The 22,709-nt window shown below is 35.4% G+C and overlaps 1 protein-coding gene across 2 annotated transcripts in view; it reads left to right on the top strand.

The window, feature by feature from the left end:
- MICU1 (mitochondrial calcium uptake 1) overlaps nt 1-22,709 on the top strand; it is a 224,122-nt gene that overhangs the window by 28,670 nt on the left and 172,743 nt on the right. For both annotated transcript variants that reach the window (XM_058543221.1, XM_058543220.1), the window contains exon 2: nt 13,112-13,273. In XM_058543221.1, coding sequence (XP_058399204.1) covers nt 13,113-13,273 — 161 coding nt within the window. In that variant the 5' untranslated portion in view covers nt 13,112. The remainder of the gene's footprint in view (nt 1-13,111; nt 13,274-22,709) is intronic.

Genomic DNA, 22,709 nt, shown 5'->3' on the forward strand with positions numbered 1-22,709 from the left:
ATATTTATATATATATATACACACACACACACACACACTCATACACACTGTATATATATATGCACACCACCCACGAATACCAATAATATTCCAGTATATATATATATACACACGCACACACACTCATACACACTGTATATATGTATATATACACACACACCACAGTTTCTTTATCCATTTAGCCATCAATAAACACTTAGGTAGCTTCCATGTTTTGGCTATTGTAAATAACACTGCAGTGAACGTGGGAGTGCAGATATCTTTTCAAGTTAGTGTTTTCATTTCCTTCAGATAAATACCCAGAAATGAAATTGCTGGATCATATGGTAGTTCTATTTTTAATTTTTTGAGGAACCTCCATACTATTTTCCATGGTCTCTGCACCAATTTACATTCCCACTTAAAGTATATTCTCTAATTTCAGTTTATATTTCCTCCTTTCCCCAAGTCTTCATAGTTTTCTTGTTATTTGTAGAACCTTTTTGTTGTTGTTATTAATATCTATTTTTATTGTATTGTTTTTAGAAAGTGTTGTTTGTTATATTTCTACTTTTATGTTTCCTGTGACCTAATATTAATCTGTTTTTGTTAAAGATTTATGGGCATTTCAGAAAAAGGTGTATTCTCTATTACCAGTGTGTATTGTTTGATGTACATCCCATACGATATACCTTACTAATTATGTTGCTTAGGTTGTTTTCCTCTAGAAATTTCAGGTTTTGAAGACAGCCTTTTCAAATCACATGTGCTTTTAATTTTAATTCCCTTCTCTATAGTCCTTGCTCTGATCTAGCCAGGCACTTTTTTTTTTTTTTTTAAAGTATGTTCAGACTTAGTGTGGACTTAGATCACTTAGTGTGTTTTTAGATCAACCTTAGGCCCTATTGTTAGTTCTCTTCTTCACTCTTCCTGATAGGCTTTCTCCACCAGCCTTTTCTCACTTGAGGCAGAGCAGGGGTGGGGGAGGAGCATGAGAGGTCACACACTTGGATTTGGTACTTTTTCTCTTTTTACTTAGTATTATTTTTAAGTTTAGACAGTCTGTCTTCAAGTCATGCTGAGGATGTGGTTTTCATGCTGTTATTGTTCCCTTGTTGTTCTGCATTGTTTTTCGAGAAAATATTGGGAGACGGGTGTAGGCATCTGCCATAGTCTTCAGCTACCACTGTTTATTGTCTTTGAATCATGTATACATTGTAGCAAACCTTAACCTAACACTTTATACTTTGAAGATAAAGATTTAGGTTTATATTCTGTGAAAGTTTAGGTTTGGAAAATCCCAAGTGAATAATTAAACATTGGTTAATAGCACCTTGTTGGATTAACCTTATAATAAGACTTGTTTAAATAGAAACATTTTAAATGAAATTTTATGTTATATACTAAGATTTTATGACTGCTGTTGTTGCTACAAAATATAGCAAAGTGATGATAAAATATTTGAGGCTTAAATAGGGCTTGAAATTGAAATGTATCTTAGTTTTGGATAGAAAAATTAATATAAACCAAAGACGTTTGGAGGAAGTAGAGAGTAAAAAATGGTTTTCCACAATGCTTCTTCTAGATTATTCCTCTTCCTCATCGCTTCCACACATCGTGATCTTTGCCTTGTACAAGTCAACACTTTCTTGGCACTAATTTCTTTTGGAGCAGTACTTAAACTCTCCTTATTAATAGCTGATTTTTTTTCATTCTTTAGTTTTCTAATGGCTCTTAAGTACATTAAAAATATTTATTAACTATTAAAACTCTATAGCTACCTAATTTCTAAGACTTGAATTGAAATTAAGTTGAAGATATTGTTTTATGGAAATCTTAAACATTGAAAGCTTACTCATGATCTCAACACATTAGCACATCCAAGAGGTTTTAGAAAATTTATATTGGTCATCATTGTTTCTGTAGTTTCCTGGATGGTTTGTTTTTGTTTTAAATAGAGTGTTTCTTTGGTTAATTTATTTTTTCTTTTCCTTCTTCACCATTTGCTTTTCTGTGCAGTTATTTGAGAAGGGAAATTGCCGCTCCTCACTTCTTGCTTCTCCAGACATAAGTTTCAGGTTTTATTATTGCAGTAAAAAGACTTTATGGTGTGTGTTTGTGTTTGTATGTGTTTTGAGAAGGTGAACCATGGAGGTCCTTGATGGATGAAGGAATGTTTCACAGAGTATCAGAAGGTTGTATACTATAGGATATTGACCTGCTTTTCCATAGCATCCTCATTTAGCAAGAATATGTACAAAAGTTCATACAATGTACAATGTCAAACCTAACATTTCTGTGAGATGATTTGTGTTCCTACAGTTACCATTTTTTACTGTTAGCGACTTGTATGACTTAAATTAACTTTACATTCTCATCCAGATCATTTAATAGCTTTTTCTCTGCTGTTGGAAAACACTCACTTCTCAGAACAGAGTTAGCTGAAGTGTTAGCTTTCCTCATTTGTTCTGTCAGTAATGTCACTTTGAGGTATGAAAATACATCTTTTCTAGATGTGAACGTTAATCTCTGCTGTATTTTCGCAGTCATCCTTGTGTCTTCAATCCAAAACTTTCAATCTGATTCATTTCATCTAAAAGAAATGTATGGAGATGTTTTAAAAATTATTTGGCATTATTAAAGTCTAATATATTGTTGCATTTTTAGAAGTACCATAGTTGTGCAGTAAAGATTATATTTCCAATAGCTTATCTCATTCCTCAGATAAAATGACAAAGCAATAAAATTATAAAGGCTTCTAAGATAATGCATTCAGCTCTTTTGAAAAGAATGCTTAGCTTTTTCCTACCCTAAGTAAATCTTCTTCCTTGGAGCCTTTCTTGAGCCCTTTTCACTTCCCAACCTAATGTAATTTTTCCTTTCTTTGGTTCCCTGTTAATATTTTCTTATAGCCCTTACTTTTTTTCCTGCCTTGAATTATGGTTATTTGAATAGTTGTTTTATGTCCACTGCCCCATTATGAGGTGTTTGTGGGCAGAGACTGTGTCTTGCTCATCTTTGTACCCCTTGCAGTGCCCTCTCAATATCTTGCTCAACACATAGCTAATGACTTGAATGAAGTAATGGCAATTGGACATCTTGGATTATGTGAAATTTGCTTAAACTCATGAGGCTAATATAGGATGTTATCTCATGAATAACTATTCAGGATGGCTTTCTTCTTCCAAAAAGTACAAAATACCTCTACATTTTGTTTTTCTGAAATGAACTCTTAAAGCCAGAAAGGACTTAGAAGTAAGTAACACCTGTGCCTTGCATCTCCCAGAATACAGTCAGAGAGGACAGGGCTTTTCTGGTCATATAGCTGGCTAGTAGTAGAACTAGAAAGAGAACTTAAGTTTTCTGTATCTACTCTAGTGTAATTGAACAGTAATACTTGTTATTACTGTTAATAATAACTTCAAATTCATTAATTGGCACTGAGGATACTAAGAAGCGTAAAACATACTTTTTGTGTCTTTAGATTTGTAATCTCCTTGGAAAGTTGACAGGTATACATTAAAATGATTTAGGAAGCAAGGTACCATAATAGTGGTACAGAATATTAATTCTACAGGAATTTAGAGGAGGAAATCAAGAGTGTAATGAGTGTACATAACTTTTATAGATGAGGTGGGATTTCATTTGAGCCTTTAATGTCAGCCTTAAGAAAGGCTGATCTGAGGAATAGTATGGAAATAGTTTGTCATGTTAAGACATGTGTTTAGAAACAATGATAAAACCAAACCAGAAACTTGACTATCTTTATTTCCAGTCTAATAGCCTACCTATTATATAGTCATCATATTTATAATTATTTAGCATTATTCAACTTACTATATTTCTATTTAAATCAATAAACATTTGAATGTGTTTAATGCCCAAAGTACTATATTAGTCTTCGTGTACTGTATTAGGCACAGTACTCACATTTCAACTTTTATGCAGGTGGATAAGCCCAGTTAAGTGAGCTCTATGAGTGTATAAACTCTATGAAATCAATTATGAAAATATGTGAATTATAATAATTCTTGTAGTGCACAGGGAATAACTTGGCCAGCTAATCTGAGGGTCCTTAAATCTACCCTTAGAAGTTCATAAATCTTAAATACAGCAATAGCAGATTCTCATTTTTTTCTGTTATTTATTCTCCTAGATTCATGGCAACTGTTGTTTTCATAGATTACACGTGTTTTGGGGACAACACACATCCTTTGCCAAGAAGCAGCATTGCAAACATCAGTGAAATAAATACACTTGTTGATGTTTCAACTACTGCCTAGTGTGTGTTTAATAAGTTGTTCTAGGTGGTAGCTTTAGTAAAATAGATTAAGAAAAAATGTATCCATGTGTGTTGTGAAACACTGAGGTAATTATGTCACTATACTGCAGTTGAATTGGCATATTGTATTTTTCAGTATGGATTTTGGCATGTTGTTTACAACTCCTTCAGAATTTCAGTTGTCATTTTTTTTTTCTGTTTTCAAAAGGGTAAATATGATGGCAGAATGATGTGTAATCTTGTTTTCCAGTATTGTGTGAGGATGAAACACTTGTGGGATATTTTTGAGAACTTTGTTGTTTAGATTGAATCATTCTTTTCAGTAATGTGATGAATGGATCATCTATTCAAGTATTTTGAAAGTATAACCGGCCATTAGAAAGCAAAATGTCGGATGGAAAAAACCTTCCCAGTCACTCTGGTGGAGCCCAGTCAGATTAAATTGGAAGAGTATTGAAATGGTTCAGATTGAGAAATTTTTAGCCTTTTTTGTTTTTTGGTTATTTAATAAAAACAACATTTTATTCAAAAACAGCATTGGATGGAATAGTGTTAGTATTACATCTGACCTGAACATATTATTTTTTGTCTAAAACAAATATAGATGAAAATAATGCTCCCTTTTTACACAGAAGATAAGATGAAGCCTCAGGGCTGGGAATATGACTAGAACAAAAGAAAATAAATACGGCTTAATATGCTCATAACCCTCAGAACAACAATGATGAACTCTTGAAAAATTACAGGGAATATACAAATTAAATGTCATTTTTTAATCTGTCATAGAAATGGAAAAGATTGAGAATGGCAAATACAGGGAAAGGAGTACACTCATACACTGCTTGTGGGTGTGTAAATTGGAATGTCAATATTAAAGGGTAATTTGGCAGTATCTATCAAAGTTAAAAATGATTACACTACTTTTAATGTAGCAGTTTCATTTGTAGATCTCTGCCCCACAGATATATTTGAATAAAAAAGAATTTTAAAAATGTACAGCAAAAAAAGTCTCTCTAGCTATGTTTGTAATAGCAACGTATGGAAACACTTTTACTGTATTAATTGCCAAATAGTTAAATTGTGGAACAGTCATACAATGAAATGCTCTATAGGAGTTAAAAAGAAAGAGGTAGATCTGTATATCCCTTGATGGAATGATTTTAAGTTGTATTAAGTTTTAAAAAATTGCAAATGTATATGTATGATTCCATTATATAAAACAAAGGATGATGTAAAGCATCCCAAATGCCGAATATGTGAATATATGTATATGTAATATTATTTATATGTAAACAAATAGAACAATTTCAGGAAAGGTACATTCAGAGTTCTTTCTGAGGTTACTTCTAGGGAGAGTGGTGGAATTTCAGATGTATGAAAAAGAAGACATAGTTTGTATACTTCTGCACAACATTTTCAACAATAAAAATGCATTCTTACATTAGTATTTGTAACAAAAAGGGAAGTAGTCTTGCTTGTTCCACACAAAAATCTGTATCATGTCTGGCAAATCAGTATTTCCATCATTTTCCCTTCTTTAGACTCGTCGTTTATTGCCTTTCTCTAACTCGATTACACCAGGGCAGAAGGAAAGTGAATGTGATTCTCTAGGTTCAGTGACTTTGGCCATACAAAACTTTTTGGAAATTATCACTGTTACCTGTTCCAAGGGTAGAAGTTTGAATGAAATGGCAAGGCAGACAGGCAAGATGTCACCATGGTCTAAGGTCTGGCACTTGAACCTTGAAAGTTCCCAAACTGGATCTTATCAGTGCCTTGGAATTGATAGGATTCAGAGAAGCTTCTTTAGGCTAACTAATATCATAGGAGATTAAAATTTGTAAACCAGATTGCCAACTTATTAATTTATCATGGGAAATATAGCTGGCATGAGAACTAGAAACTCACATCTTCTGATCAGCATGTTCTCTCTTTGAAGGCAGTCTACATAGGAAGCCGAATTATAATCCTAAAGTTACTAATCAACATGGAAATAGAATAAAGGAAAGCATATAATTCAGATACTTAATGGCTGAGATTCTGATGGCTTATACTGGATCCAGTTCTATAGTTAGTATATAGCTGCCACAGGGATGGATAGGGTGAATCCATGTGGGCACTCCAGATAGTGCTGATTTAAAATGTGGTTCTCGGAGAGCAGCCATATTTCCAGGTTCATAGGGAGTGCTGAACCATCACCTGCATATACTAGCTATGCCAGATGCTATATTAGATTCTGGAAATATAGATATAAAGGACACTCAGTCCCTGTTTTCTCAAGCTCTTAGTTCGTGTAAACTAAACACTTTGGAACCTTGAAGTTTTATTTAAGTGAGGTCTAAGTTTTGTGGTGGCCAATTTAGGTAGATCTCAGAAATTTATCTTGACCTCAGAATTAGCAGATGTTGCTTTTAACAGTAGTACTAGATAACAGTTGGTAGTAGTACAACAGAGATTTGTTTAGGCTTGGAAGAGCCAAGTAGTCCTTTAAATGTGCAGTTGTCAGGGGTCAGAAATTCAAGGGGGTAAATCACATTGAAAATTGCTGCAGATATTTTAAGTCAGGATCAGGATAAGCTCTGGAATTCTAATAGTTTGGTAAGTTTGATCGGGATGTGCCAAGAATTAGAGTATTGGGATATGAATTTGATTTAAGTAAGGCTTATCTTACTAGGGAACCTTGCCATGATATGGGTTGATTGCTGAGACGTTATTGGACCTGAGCCCACTAGTAAGACTGGTAAATGACAGTTCCTGGCTGAGGAGAATGCAACATCAGCCTTCTGGGCCTGCCTTTATTTTTCTTTAAATAAAAAAATTTAAATAAAATCCTCCCCAGAGGATCATTAAATTTAATTTACATCATCAAACTTTTTTTTATAAATTACAAAAAGTGCATATATATTTTACATTATTTTAATTGGCACGAATATATTACCTTGTATTCTGTCTTTAAACTTCAGTGAAAATGCTTATATGAAATATTGTATATTTGTTTACACGGATAACTACATAAGCATAGTCTTAAAAATGAAATGGTATATCGTAAAAATCTCCGTCTCTTATCTCACCCATCTCCCACCCCCACCAGCACAACTACTATTACTTTGTTGCGTGTCCTTCCAGAGTTACTTAATAAGAACATACAAATATGAATTCTTATTTCTCCTCTTTTTACATAAAAGGTAGAATACTATGTATGCTATTCCACACCTTTTTTTAGGTAACAATGTCTTGAAACGTTTTTCAAATCTGTACGTAGTTTTTTCATTCCCTTTTTATTACTACATGATATTGCCTTGAATATATTTTTCATAGTTTAACCAGTCCTCTTTTGGTGAACACTGGGGTGTTTTTTGGTCTTTTACTGTTACAAACCATGATGCAATGAATAATTTAATTTAGTTCATGTAAACTAAAGACTTTGGAACCTTGAAGTTTTATGTAAGCGAGGTCTAAGTTTTGTGGTGGCCAAATTTAGGTAGATCTCAGAAATTTATCTTGGCGTGTATAATTTCACAGGTATGCAGGTATATCAGTTGAGTATTTTATCAGAAGTGGTATTGCTGGGTCAATGTATGCAGTTTATATGGGTGATTTCGATGGATATTGCCAAATTGCCCTTCGTAGACTGTACTAATTTATACATTCCTCAGCACTGCCATTTCTACAGCATTGCCAACAAATGTGTTTTCAAACTTTTGGATTTTTGCCAGCTTGATGAGTGAAAAACAGTATCACAGTATAATTTTAATTTGCATTCTCTTAATATGGGTGAGATTAAGTATCCTTTTAATGTTTTCAGAGCCATTTTTACTTCTTTTTCCAACTGTCTTTTTATGTCTTTAGCCCAACTTTTTGTTGGTTTGTAAAATAATATTTGAATAATATTTTATGATTATAATTTTTAACATTTACTTAAATATTAGTTTTATTTTATTTACATATTTATTAAATATAAATATTTAATAATATTTACATTGTCTTATATTATTATACCATTGTTTATCTTTCTATAGTTGGGCATCTTATCTCCTTTTGGAGTGTGGCTATTTTTGCTGAGAACAGTTATTAAAAAGTTTTTTCCCTTTAGATTATTTTGGAATCAAGAATTTTAGGATCTGTTATAGGTTTTTTGTACTAATTAGCTATGAGTAAATCACAAAACTTATCTGGATCTCAGTTCCTTCATCTGTAAAATAAGGATATTGAATTAAATGATTTCCTGGTTCTGTGACCTTTTGAAATTTACTAAAAACAATACATTAAGCTTAATAGTCTTAAAATAATAGATATAGAAACACAGCAATGATATACTATTACAGGTTAAAAAAAAACTTGTTCTGTTTCTTGTTGGATAGATGATGCTTTTCTTTGGTAACAAAATTATCTCTAATTTGTCTCCCTTGACACATCTTGCTTAGAAATACCTCTTCATCTTTTTTCAATTCATATTAAGGGTATTTTTTAGAGGCATGCCTTTTTTTGAGGGAGGGAGACTGTTAGGGAAGAAAAATGCACTGCTTTTGATTTAATTTATGCTATGTAATAAATGTACACATTAATCTTCATTATTATGTAACTGCTGCCAATTGGCCTAATCAGTTTTCGGGACTCAATTGGAAAGCTGATCTCCTTAAATCTGTTTAAATGGTCTCTCATCAAAAATTACCACATTCAACTAGTTACACCATTTCTTAACTACAAAGATAGGGATTAAATTATAATAGAGCCTGTTCTCAGTGTTTCGTTTTGTTTTTTTCCTCTGTTTACTTGGCATCTATGAAAATTGCACCAGAGAAGATGAATAGACACGTCTTTTGATGTGTTCTTTGGGGAATGAGATTAAAACCAGTGGTAAAATGAGATGTAGACAGTAACATTTGAATTACAACATCAAAACGTAAGTGGAGTGTTAGTAAAACTAGAACTTCCAAAGTTTAAAATCCCCTCGAGTCATAGCATACAGATGTGGATGCTCAAAGCTAATAAATCTTGAATATATGGTATGATCTTAGTCCCTCCCCGTAAGTGAAATAGATTACATTTTTCCATAGAACTTTTCGCCAGAGATATGAGAGCATTAAAGAGATAAAAGAAATCCTAAAGCTCATCTAGGCATTTCTCTCATTTTTATCAATGGGTAAATGCTTCCCTAAGGAGGGGAGATGAACTTCCTTTGTGCACAACTGTTTAGTAGTAGAGTTGAGACTAGATCTTGAGTCATTGGGTTCCTAATCCATTTCACTTTTTACCATACTACTTAGTGTTGTTATTGTTTTAAATTCTTTCCCCTTTTTGTCTTCCACATCTCCTATGCAGTTAGATGTCGATGTCTGTTGGCCAGTGATATCTGATGGTTTTCTTTCTCTTCAGAAATTTTTAAATTTTATTTTTGGTTTCTATACTTATCATCCTAATCTAGGCAATCATTTCCCAGTACCCAGGGTATTAGTTACCTTCTGCCTGTACTCACTACTTCCCTATTAGCTTTCTCTGCCTTTGGTGCTTTGCGCTTTATTCCATTCACTGCTGGTAGATAGATTGATACTCTTTAAACAATGTTTTCATCATGTTCTTTTCCTGTTTAAGGGCTCCAGTGGCTTCCTGTTGTATGTGTGATCAAAATTCTCAGTTCAGCATCAAAGAGCTTCTTAAGTGATCATGGCTTACCTATTTGATCATATGTCTGTTTATTCTCCATATCTGATCAGATGTTATAAACTTATCTTCTAGCCTTACACATGCCTTGCTTGTTCCAGCTTTTGAATTGGTTATGTTATTTGTCTCTCACATTGAAAACTTCCAAGTGCTCTTTTCTTTCTGTTGTCAGTGATGGGTAATGCTTTCTCCAGATATATATATTTTAGTTGGGCTCATTTTTGTTATTGACAAAAGCAGTGCTATGTTTGTGAATGCACTTGTGGGTTTGGAAAATGTTAATTTAACAATGAATCAGAAATTGACAGGAAGAAAATCTAATGTACGGTCTCCTTGGTGCTGGATTTTGCTAGAGCATGTGCAATAAAATGGCATGATTTCTGGGATTGGGGAGGGATGTAAGAATTGTGTTGCTAAAGCTTGGGTCGTAGGAAATAGGAGAAAAATTAATTCTTTTCCCACTTTGTCTATAATGGCAGGATTTAGCTCCCACTTTGAAATTGGACCTAGGTTGAATGAAGGAGGGGAGAAAGGGTATTACCTATAATACCCTTGAGAGATTGTAGGTATAAATCCCAGAGTAGAGTCAGTAACTGGCTCAGTGATATTAGGAGACAGCTAAGTCGTCTAACTTGACTTGAACCTAAGCAATAAAAGACAGTTTTCTTAGTATATTGGAGCTGAGAAGTACACTTAAATGTTAGGAGCCAGTACCCGTCTAATTTGTACCTTGATGTTTTTCATGTGAAAGTAAAATAGTTAAATATTTCAAGCACCTATAATATAACAGGCTCTGTGCTAGACTACGCATTTATAAAGTGGAAAAAAATAATTTTGGCCCCAAAGGAAGCTCAGAGTCAAGTGAGGGAGGCAAACTTATGTATGAATGAATATGTTAATTGCCATAGGAAGATACATACAATGTGCAAGATAATTTAAATTAGGAAGCGGTGAACTGTGCTTTGAGAAAGTCGAAGGTGAGGAGGGTGGATACATTGTGTGATTTGAATCAGTTGCCACTACAAAAAGTCATGTAACCAGGAACAAATGCCCCTTTCTTCTTCAGTCTGCCTGGTGGAATAAAAGAATGAGGGACTATACTCTGGCCTCAGGATCATTGTCTAGAGTAAAAAAACTGTTTTCCATTAATTCTCTGGATGGAGGTGCTAGAAATGATCCTAAGTCTTTTGGGGGTACCCCTGACATTTCTATCACTTGAACAAAATTTTACACAAAATTTTATTTAGTTTGAGGCTCAAGACTAAGCAAAAGCCTTTGCTGGCTAACCCAGTCTTACCCTGGTCCTTTAAACAAAATTTAAATTCTCTAACATCTATACCCTAATATTTTTATACTTCTTCAAGATATCATTTTAGAAATGTATCACTTAAAAAATCTTTCATGTGTATCTTGCCTAATTAGAATGTAAAAGAATTTTTGGCCTTTTAGATCTGATGCAAGACTGGATGATATGAACTTAATAAATTTTTGTTGAATGAGAACTTCCCAGTAATTCTCTTAGATGCTGCATTAGTCAGCTTTTGCTGTGGCAAAAAACAACTCCCAAATTTTAGTGGCTTACAATAACAGGTATTTATTTCTCACTAGCATTCTGCAGGTCGGCTGCGCGCAGCTGGAGTCAGCTGGTCTTGAAAGTGCCTGGCTCCTGGCTGAGATCTGTTTATTATGGAACCCAGGTTGAAGGATCAGTGTCTACCTGGGGCATGATCTTCTCTTGGTAAAGTGCAGGAGCACAAGAAGGCTAACAGGAATACCTCTTAAAAGCACTTTGTGGAACTAGCCACATCCCATTGGTCAAAGCAAGGCATATGGCGAGATATATACCCAAAATGAAGAGTGGGAAAGTGGTATTTGCCTATGGGGTGGAGGATGGGAGAGTGAATGTTTATTGAATAAATACTATGACCTAATACAGATGTTTCTGATATAAAATAAAAAATTAAAGGAACAGGTGAAGTTAAAAGTATGAAATGAAAGAATCTGCTGGGGAGGAGGGCTTCCAACAGCCTGGGAGTGAGAAATATTTAACTAAAACCTAAATTACTTTATCAAAAGCAATATCAGCTTTACAAGGTAGGGGGCAGCAAAGTGTCCTAGTTAAAAACTTGGGCTCTGGAGTCATTCCACTCTTGGTTCAGATTCTGGACCCACCACCTCCTAGCTGCTTACTCTTGAGCAAATCACTGAATCTCAGTTTCTGCATCTGTAAAATGGATGTGCCACTTGTCAATCTATTGCTTTTCAGTTCTGAATCCATCTTTCACTGTCCTGTTTGTGATACTAGAAATTTCTCCCTTGCCAGCTTTTGTTAAGCTTTGTTAGTAGACGGATTAGAGGGGGAGACTGGAGAAGGAAGGGATGTTTCTTCCTGATCCTACTGTGCTCTTTGCTGCTTACTCCTGTAACATGCAGTGGCCAGCAGCATGTGGGACACCCAGTGGCGCTCAACCCCTAGGCAACACTTTAACCCCTAGGCAACAAGTTTAGCAGCAACACTCCCACATGCAGTTTGCCAGCGAGTCCCATACTATGGCACCTTACCAACAAGTTCTGCTGGCATGAGTTCTCCTAGTACGTGGTTTTACAGTGAGTTCTGTTGGCATGGCACTTTAGTAAATTTCTTAGACATCTTGGCTATGTCCTCTCCATGAATTCTGGATCTCAGCCCTGTTGGGAATGGCCCCTGTGCAGATGTGCAGATTTATTCCTTTCTTATTGCTCTATATCAACCCTTGAAGGAGTGGCTGTTCCCTATATCTGCTGTCTCTTTGCCTCTTAGTACTTAGAACCCTGTTTTAATTAATAATGCTTTATATTAAACTTGCCCTGTTCAACTTACCAGGAGGTTTCTTGTCTTCTCCCATCCAGGTACTAACCAGGCCCAACCCTGCTTAGCTTCTGAGATCAGTCGAGATCGGGCACATTCAGGGTGGTATGGCTGTAGACTCTTGTCTTCTAATTGTACCTTGACTGATGTATCAGGTTTATTAGTAGTACTTTTCTCGTACAATTGTTCTGAGGATTGAATGGGATAATACATGCAAAGTGTTTAGAATAGTGTCTGCCAGTGGGTAAGTACTTAGTGTTTGTTGGTGATGTTGGATAGTATCGCTATCATCACTGTCACTACCACTAGTTAGGAATAACATTTCTACTTTTTGTCCACAGGATGTTTCGTCTTAACTCACTTTCTGCATTGGCAGAACTGGCTGTGAGTTCTCGATGGTACCATGGAGGATCACAGCCCACCCAGATGAGGCGACGACTAATGATGGTGGCTTTCCTGGGAGCATCTGCAGTAACTGCAAGTACTGGTCTCTTGTGGAAGAGGTGAGTGTTATCTGAGCATCGTGTTCCTGCATGTACTTTTATTTTTCCAGTTGTCTCTGTTATTTAAAAGGAATTGATTTCTGGCTTAATTTGTATCAATATTTCTTGCCCAAATTATTTGGCATTGATAATATTTATCTATGAAATAAGGTGTTTCAAAGCATTCAGCTATCACATCAAAGCAACAAATAGGAAATATTCTGCTTGAGAGTCTGCCTGTCTCTTCTGCTGAACATTTTAAATTTACGAATTTAATAAATTTATAGTAAATATTCAATATTTACTATAATTCAGTCGTTTTGAGTATATTCACAAAGTTGTGAATTTTTACATGTACAGTTCAGTCGTTTTGAGTATATTCACAAAGTTGTGTAGCCATCACCACTATCTAATTCATGAAAAATTTCATTACTCCGTAAAGAAACTCCATACCACTTAGCAGTCACCTCCCACTTTCTCCATCCTCCCCAGCCCTAGGCAACCACTAATTTACTTTCTGTCTGTAGATTTGCCTCTTCTGGACATTTCATATAGGTGGAATCATATAATATATGGTTTTTTGTGATTGGCTTCATTCACTTAGCATAATGTTTTCAAGGTTCATCTATGTTGTACCATAAATCAGTACTTCATTCCTTTTTATGGCCAAATGATATTCCATTATATGGAGTGTATACCACATTTTATTTATTCGTTTATCTATTAATGGATATTGAGATTATTTCTCTTTTTTGGCTATTATGAGTAATGTTGGTATGTACATTTGTGTATAAGTTTTTGAGTAGAATATGTTTTCATTTCTCATGTGTATATAACTAGAAGTGAAGTTGCTGGATCATATGGTAACTCTATGTTTAACATTTTGAGGAAGTGCTGGATTGTTTTCCATTCCCACCGGCAGTGTATGAGTGTGTGTGCTTATGAGTGTGTGCATGTGTGTGTGCTTAGGTTTCCTCATCTGTAAAATGGGGATAATGATGTACCTATCTCCTAGGGTTATTATGAGGATTAAATGAGTTATTATTTATTAAATGCTTAGAACAGTGCCTGGCACATTGTAAAAATAAATGTCTTATGTAAAAAGTACTTGGCACATAGTAAGCCATCAGTAAGTGTTAGCTGTTATTATTGGGTATAATATGAGGGTGAGCGATAGTGAAGAAAGGAGAGAGAATATTAGCAGAAAAGACTGGCTTTCCCTAAAAAACTGGGGTCATGATATAAAGATCTTATATACTGTGCTAAGACGTTGAGATTTTAATCTCTAGGCAGTGGTGAGCTAAGAGATTTTGAAGCAAGAGACTAATAATAGACAAGTTTTAAGAGAGGTTAATATAGCAACAACAGTGGGATAAACTGGACTGGGGAGAAGCTACTGACAGACACTAATATTAGTTTGAGATGATAATCAGGGTACAGGACTCTTAGAAAGGAGTGGATGGCCTAGAAAAATTTCCAGATAAAATGGACAGGAAGAGAGACAGAGACAGAGAGAGATAGAGAAAGATCTAGACTGAGGGACAAAGAGAGAAGGATAAAGAGAAGGAGGCAAGAAAGAAGGAAAGGAGGAGCAGGAAATGCATTTTTTGTCCTTTAGCTGTAATAAATAGTAAATGCTTAGCAGTTTCTTCAGGGATGCTTTCCTGCAATGGAATTACCACGCAGGTGCATTTAGAATTGCCTTTTGGCCTATTCTAACATCAAAGAAGACAACAGACTGTACTTCAAGAAGCTGAGAAGGTGTCTGATGGTTTGAATGTTTAAGAAGTTATTACTCTTTTTCTTCCCCAGAGTCAATTTGTTTATACTATTCAGGTTAAATGCTGATGAACAAGTTAGATTATTTTATTTTTCTTAATTTGTGTTTTGCTACTTTTTGTAATATTACTCCCATGAAAAGAATAAGAAGATGGTTTTGGAGTGTTATGTAAAGGAACCATTCACATTTTTCTTGGTACAGCATTTGTAATTTTTGAACCCCAAAACATCCAAAAGCAGAAAATCTACATCTTGTCAGCATATCCTCAATATTAGGATTTTTCTAATGCGTATGCTTTTGTCACAGATGATAATTTCATGAGTGTTTCAAAATCATAAATATACTAAGTACCAGGATTTTAGTGCTCCAAGATTGTAAGATTTATGTCTTTGCTGTGCCATGTAGAAGTTATAATGAAATGAACTACAATTATTCTCAAGTTTTAAAACAAAAAATAAAACTTGTTGAAATTTTCATGCTTATGATGAGATCAAGATAATAGCAAAGACTCTCTAAAATAAATGAGTTATCTTGTCAAAGGCTATAGACATAGGGTTTGCCATTTAATTTTTAAGTCTTTTTTTCCATTCTCTTTTTGAATTGTTAAATGAGCAGAAATAAAATTTTTTCCTAAGAAGTGAGACTTAACATTCTTTTAAAAAGAGGGTATGATATAAATTTTAATTTTTAAAAAGTAAAACTTTAATGTTCATAATTTAAATTACAAAAGAGCCACATGTTTGGTCTAAAACGTCTAAAACAGAAATAAAGAATAAAAATCTCTCTTTCCCATCCCCAATCCCTTTTCCTTAACAACAAAAAAATTCCTTTTCCTTAGCAACAACAAAAAATGTATATTTAATGTGTGATGTTATAGATAGTTTTGAAATATATAGGTGAATAACAAAGTATACAATTTGGAATGTTTGCTGGCAAACAAAAATAAATGTGTTCTAGGTTATGCGATTAGGTATGTGTAAAGACCAGGTGTACTACTTAAATTCACTAACATGAGTTGACTTAAATCTGATCCTTAGAAGCCATATTAGATTACTGTTAGAGAAGAAACATTTGTCACAATTTTAGTTTTATGTCCTCAATGTCAAAGAACACACTGAGACAGTGAGTAGTAAGGATTCAGGGTTTGGAGTCTGAATACCTGGGTTCAAACTGGCTGTATCATGTATCTAATGTCATTCTTCTTCTGCCTAAAGTACTTCCTTTACTGGGAGTGCTTGTCTGCTGGGGATGGATCCTGTCAGCTTTTGTCTGGAAATATCTTTATTTTGCCTTTACTTTTGAAGGATATTTTCACCAGATATAGAATTCTAGGTTGACTTTTTAATTTTTCTAGCACTTTAAGGCTGCCATTCAGTTGTGTTCAGCTTTTTTTTTTTTCCACTTTAGTATTCTCATTATACAATATTCACTATTATTATTATACATTATACAGTATTTTTTCTGTTTTGGTAAAATATGCATAGCATAAGATTGACCGTTTTAACCATTTTTAAGTGACATTAAGTACATTAACATTGTTATGCAACTGTTGCCACCATCCATCTCCAGTTTTTCATCATCCCAAACTGAAACTCTGTGCCCATTAAACAATAATTCCCCGGTCCTTTCTCTTCCCATCCCCTGGTATTCTACTTTCTGTCTCTATGAATTTAACTATTCTATTACCCATATAAGTGGGATAATACAATATTTGTCCTTCTGTGTCTGGCTTATTTCACGTAGCATAATTTCAGGGTTCATCCATGTTGTAGCATGTGTCAGAATTTCCTTCCTTTTAAAGGCTGAATAATTTTCTATTGTATGTATATATCATTTTGTTTATCCATGCATCTGCTGATGGATACTTGGGTTGTTTCCACCTTTTGACTGTTGTGAATAATGCTACTATGAACATTTAGGCACAAATATCTCTTCAAGTCCTTGCTCTCACTTCTTGTGGGTATATAACCAGCAGTGGAATTGCTGGATCACGTCTTCAGCTTTTTTATGAAAAGTCAATGGTATTCTTTTTTTTTAATAATTTTATTTATTTATTTATTTTTCCCTCAAAGCCCCAGTAGATAGTTGTATGTCATAGCTGCACATGCTTCTAGTTGCTGTATGTGGGACGCGGCCTCAGCATGGCTAGAGAAGCGGTGCATCGGTGCGCGTCCGGGATCCGAACCCGGGGCGCCAGCAGCGGAGCGCGCGCACCTAACCGCCAAGCCACGGGGCTGGCCCAAATGGTATTCTTATCTTTGTTCTTATGTGTGAACTGTATCTTTTTCCTTGGCTTACTTTTATGATTTTCTTTATCACTTGTTTTCAGCAATTTGATTATGATGTGTTTTGATGCCATTTGCTTTGTATTTATTCTGTTTAGGGTTTATCAATTTTCTTGGACTGTGAGTTTATGGTTTTCATGAAATTCGAACAATTTTTGTCCATTATTTATTCATTAAGTTTTTCTGTCTTAACCCCACCCCCCACCCCAACACACACATTCTTTCTGGGACTTCAATTCATAGATATGCTAGACCATCTGATATTGTCCCACATATCACCAAGGTTCTGTTTGAATTTTGTACAGCCGTTTTTCTCTCTGTGCTTCAGTTTTGGAAATTTTTATTCTTGTCTCTTCAAGGTCACCGATCTCTTTTTCTGCAGTATCTTATCTGCTAAGTCTATCTAGTGATTTTTAAAAGGTTTTAGGCATTGTATTTTTAATCTCTAGAAGTACCGTTTTAAAAATATCATTTATCTTTCATGTTCATTTTCCTTTAAATGCTTTAACATATTTATAATCATCCTTTTAAAGTCTGTTTCAACTTATTCTATCATCTCTATCCTTTCTGAGTCTGTTTCTATTGACTGATTTTCTTCTGATTATGTGTCTCATTTTCCTGCCTGGTTTTTTTTGTCTAATAATTTTTTTATGTGGCTGCTGCTTTTTTTAATTGTGGTAAAATATATGTAACATGAGATTTACCATTTTAAGTGTACACTTCAGTGATATTAAGTCCATTCACATTGTGCAACTATTATCACTCTCTATATGCAGAACTTTTTCAGCTTCCCAAATTGAAACTCTATACCCATTAAACAATAATTCCCCCTCCTCCCCCCTGGCCCCTAGTAACCACCATTCTACTTTGTGCCTCTATGAATTTGACTACTCTACTTACCTCCTATAAGTGGAATCATAGAATATTTGTCCTTTTATGTTTTGCTTATTTCACTTAGTATAATGTCTTCAAGGTTCATCCATATTGTAGCATGTGTCAGAATTTCCTTTTTTTTAAAGACTAAATAATATTCTATTGTATGTATGTCTTAGTCTGTTTGGACTGTTATAACAAAAATACCATAAACTGGGTGTTTTATTAACAATAAACATTTGTTTCTTACAGTTCTAGAGTCTTGGAAGTCCAAGATCCTGGTACTGGCAGGTTCAATGTGTGGTGACGGTCAGCTTCCTCATTGATGGCTGTCTTTTCACTGTAACCTGACTTGGTAGAAGGGGGCAAGGGAGCTCTCTCAGACCTCTTTTGTAAAGGCACTGATACCATTCATGAGGGCTCTTCCCTCATGACCTGATTACCTCCCAGAGGCCCCACTTCTTAATACAGGCATAGCTCGTTTTATTGCAGGCATATTTCACTTTATTGCACTTTGCAGATATTGCGTTTTTTTACAAGACCTTCCACCAGCAAAAAGATTATAACTCCCTGGAGGGTTAGTTGATGGTTAGTACCTCAGTGTGAGTTTCCTTGGGTTCTTCCTTTTGGGAGTCTATTGGGCTTCTTGAGTCTAGATGTCCATTGACTTCCCAAGATTTGAGGGTTTTGGCCATGATTTCTTTAAATAATCTTTCTACTCCTTTCTCTCTCTCCTTTCTCCTGAAACTCCCATAATGGGTGTATTGGTCTTCTTGACCATGTCCCATAAGTCTCTTAGGCTTTCTTCACTTTCTTTTGTACTTTGTTCCTCTGACTGGATAATATCAAATTATCTATCTTTGAGGTCGCCAGTTCTTTCTTCTGCTTGATCAGGTCTGCTGTTGAATCCTTCTAGTGAATTTTTCAGGTCAGTGATTGTATTCATCAGCTCCAGAATTTCTTTTTGCTTCTTTTTTATGTTTTTATCTGTCCTATTGCTCATTTTTTAATGCATCGTTTTCTTGAGCTTATAGAGCATCTTTATGGTGGATATTTTAAATTCTTTTTCAGGTAATTAATATTCCTCTGTTTCTTTAGGATCAGTTTCTGGAGATTTATTTTATCCTTTATTTGGACCACATTTCTCTGTTTCTTCATGTGCCTTGTAACTTTATGTTGAGATCCATGTTTTTGAAGAATCAGCCCATATACCAGTCTTTATAGACCAGCTTTATACAGGCGAAGACCCTCAGTAATCACCCCGACTATAGATTCTGGGTGCCTCTGAAATTTTCTTGGGGAGGATACAGCTTCTCCAGGTCTGCGTGGGCAATTTCTCAATTAGAGAGGCTTGCCATTTTCTTTTTCAGGAGCTTGTAATCTCTTGCTCTCTCTGGTGTTTGTCTCTGGCACTGCAAGTTCTCTGGTATATAGCAGCAAGCTGTCCTACTCTCTCTTCTTATCCACCACCAGGCATCCAAAGTATGCCAGCTCCGCATTAGCACCTCAAGTCAGGTGAGACAGATACTAGTCCTTCAGGTAGCCCTCTGAAAAGCTAGAAAGCCAGACATATGTTCCACTTCTTTCTGTCTCTCTTGAGGGAGAAGCCTCGAGTTGTGCACCTTTTCTCAACTGCTCCAAACTGTGTCTGCTGCGGCAAGCTACCTCCTGTTCTTCTTTGTTCTCAGTGGTCCCCAGGCATGCAAACCATCATTAGTGCTCCAAGTGTGGTGAGCAAAACCCAGTCCCTTGAGCAGCCTTCTGAATAGCCAGAATGTTGGACACTCATTCCGTTCTTCTCTTTCCTCCTTGAGGGAGAAGTTGCTACCTGAGGCATTCTCTCTCAGTGCTGAGCTCTGCCTGCTTGGGGGAGGGGCTGACATGAGTAAAGTGAAATTGCTTCTCTTACTCATTAAAATGTGTCTGGTCTTGGCATTGTGTTTGCCTGATGTACTGCAACTTCTTAACTGGATTTGAGAAATCTCAGAAAGATATTTTGATCTTATGTTGTTGCTAAATTGGTGTTTCTGTGGGGGACAAAGGCTGAGACTTCCTGTTCCGCCATCTTGCTGACATCTGTCTAATAATTATTTTATTAGATATTCCACATTGGGAATGTTCTACATTGTTGAGTGTCTGGATTTTGTTGTTTTCTCTTACAAGTATTGATTTTCATGTTGGCAGGCAGTTAATTTATTGAAGAACCTGCTTGATCTTCCAAAGCTTGTTTTTAAGCCTTTTTTTTAATAGCATGGTTTAGAGTATCCTTTGTTCTAGAGATAATTTAGCTCTACTAATAAGACATGACCCTTCTACAGTGTTCACTAAATGCCTTGGGTGTTCAATGATTTGTCACAACCTGAACATTTCCGGCTTGTGAGTTTTGGAAATTATTTGGCTTACAGCTCCTTGATCATTATTTTTTGCCCAGTGTTGGATAGTTTAATCCTAAAAATGCACCACTTAATGTTAACTCAAGGACACCCCACGTAGATTCATGGACCTTTTCTTTGTATAACTTCCTCCTCTCTGGTCTTTCTCCTTACCAGTCCAGCCACCTCAACCTTTCCAAACTTTGATCTCTTTCTTCTCAACTTAGCATGATCACTGTATTTTGCTTGGGATCCTCCTTGTGATCTAGAAAATGTCTCCAAGCAGAACTTCAGGCAATTATAGGCCTCAGTTTTCTCAGAGAATTGCTGTCTATTGTGCAATATTTGAAAATATTTTTTCATATATTTTGTTTAATTTTCTTTATTTTTCCCCTCTGTGGGAAGGCAGGTCTAGTACAACTACTCTATTGTGGTTGGAAGCAGAAATCCTCTTTCTGTACATCATTGTATTTCATCAGTTCTGTAATGTTTAATCATTATGTTATTATATTATTACCGCAATGCGTTCAACTATCAGGAGTAAAATAGGTAAAAAACAAAATGACTCTTGTAAGCATGCAACTGCTAAGGTGGTAAAAGTTGCATGGATGTAATAGGGTCTAACCCATCTGATATACATGAGCAGCGTTCAGAGTATCATGGATATCAGCCTGTACGTTTTTCAAAAGAAATTATGAATGATGTTTAATTAATGGAACTGAATAAAGCAGTGTGGTTAGGAGAGTTTCTGTTATACCAGATGATATTGAATGTCTATAAGTTTTCTTTTTTAGAACTTTAGTTTTTTTTTTGTGTGTGTGAGGAAGATCAGCCCTGAGCTAACATCCATGCCAATCCTCCTCTTTTTGCTGAGGAAGACCAGCCCTGAGCTAACATCTATTGCCAGTCCTCCTCCTTTTTCTCCCCAGAGCCCCAGTAGATAGTTGTATGTTGTAGTTGCAGATCCTTCTAGTTGCTGTATGTGGGACGCCACCTCAGCATGGCCAGCCGAGCAGTGCGTCGGTGCATGCCCGTGATCCGAACCCAGGCCACCAGCAGTGGAGTGCGCGCACTTAACCGCTAAGCCACCGGGCCGGCCCCAGAACTTTAGGTTTTTGAGAAGTCAGCTCATGAATTAGCCTTTCTGTGGGGCTTTTCCTGACCCTCTTCTCTGTCCTTATATGTTCCTTTATCCATTTATTTGTCTGTTTTCCTTATTGGCTGTGAACTTCTTGAAGACAGAGACAGCCTTATTTATTTTCATCTTAGTAACTAGTGTAGCTCATACTGCACTTGAATGATGAATGGAATCAATGCTGTCTCTTTTCTTCGTGGATGAATAGCTTGGGTCTCCACTTTACCAGTCCATCATCTTTTAGCTACACAAGACTTCAGAGGGAAATAAAGCAGTGAAATGATCCAGTCTATCACTTGGTCAAAGTTTAGAAGAAATTTGAGCTCAAGTCAAAAGGTCACTTTTGAACCAAGTTGGAAAAAAGCTTAAGTCACTGTGGTAGTTTATTGTTGCTTTCTAAAAACTTGTTTATTTTTAGGTTTTAACCTTTAAAAAATCAATTATTGTTCTTGCTTACAAATTCAAATAATCTTTTGCCTTTGTTGGTATTTAGAAAATATTATTTGCAAGTAAATGAAATAAAAACTATTTGTTTAAATCTTCTCTGCATAGTCATGTGAAAGGAATACATCAAAATCTTTCTCATGTTGTGGTATCTTAATCCCAGTGTACTTTTTCCAACCCCTTTTCTGGTCAACATAGATGAAGGCTTCCATTTGTGTTCCTTAATCAGCCATAGACACATTGCACTGGGTTGGGAACTCTGGATACTTGAAAAGAATACAGTGTCCATTCTCTTCTTAATGACCTTCTCTATTAGGTTGAACCATACGACATTGCTGATATTTGAAAGTTTTTGATTTGTAAAAACAACAATGTCATTTGAGTCTACCTCATAGTTAAAAAGCAAGATAGATTCTGGGAAAACATAAATAACCGTATAGAGCACTAAATTACGTTATGGTTCAGTCACTAAATAGTGTAGGATTTTGAAGGAATAGTCATTACCTTGGATGAGAAAGTTGGAAAAATCTTCAGAGAATAGAGTGTCAAGTTTCAATTTCTAATCAGC

The sequence above is a fragment of the Diceros bicornis genome, chromosome 6, assembly GCF_020826845.1.
Source record: "Diceros bicornis minor isolate mBicDic1 chromosome 6, mDicBic1.mat.cur, whole genome shotgun sequence".
Lineage (NCBI taxonomy): Eukaryota > Metazoa > Chordata > Mammalia > Perissodactyla > Rhinocerotidae > Diceros > Diceros bicornis.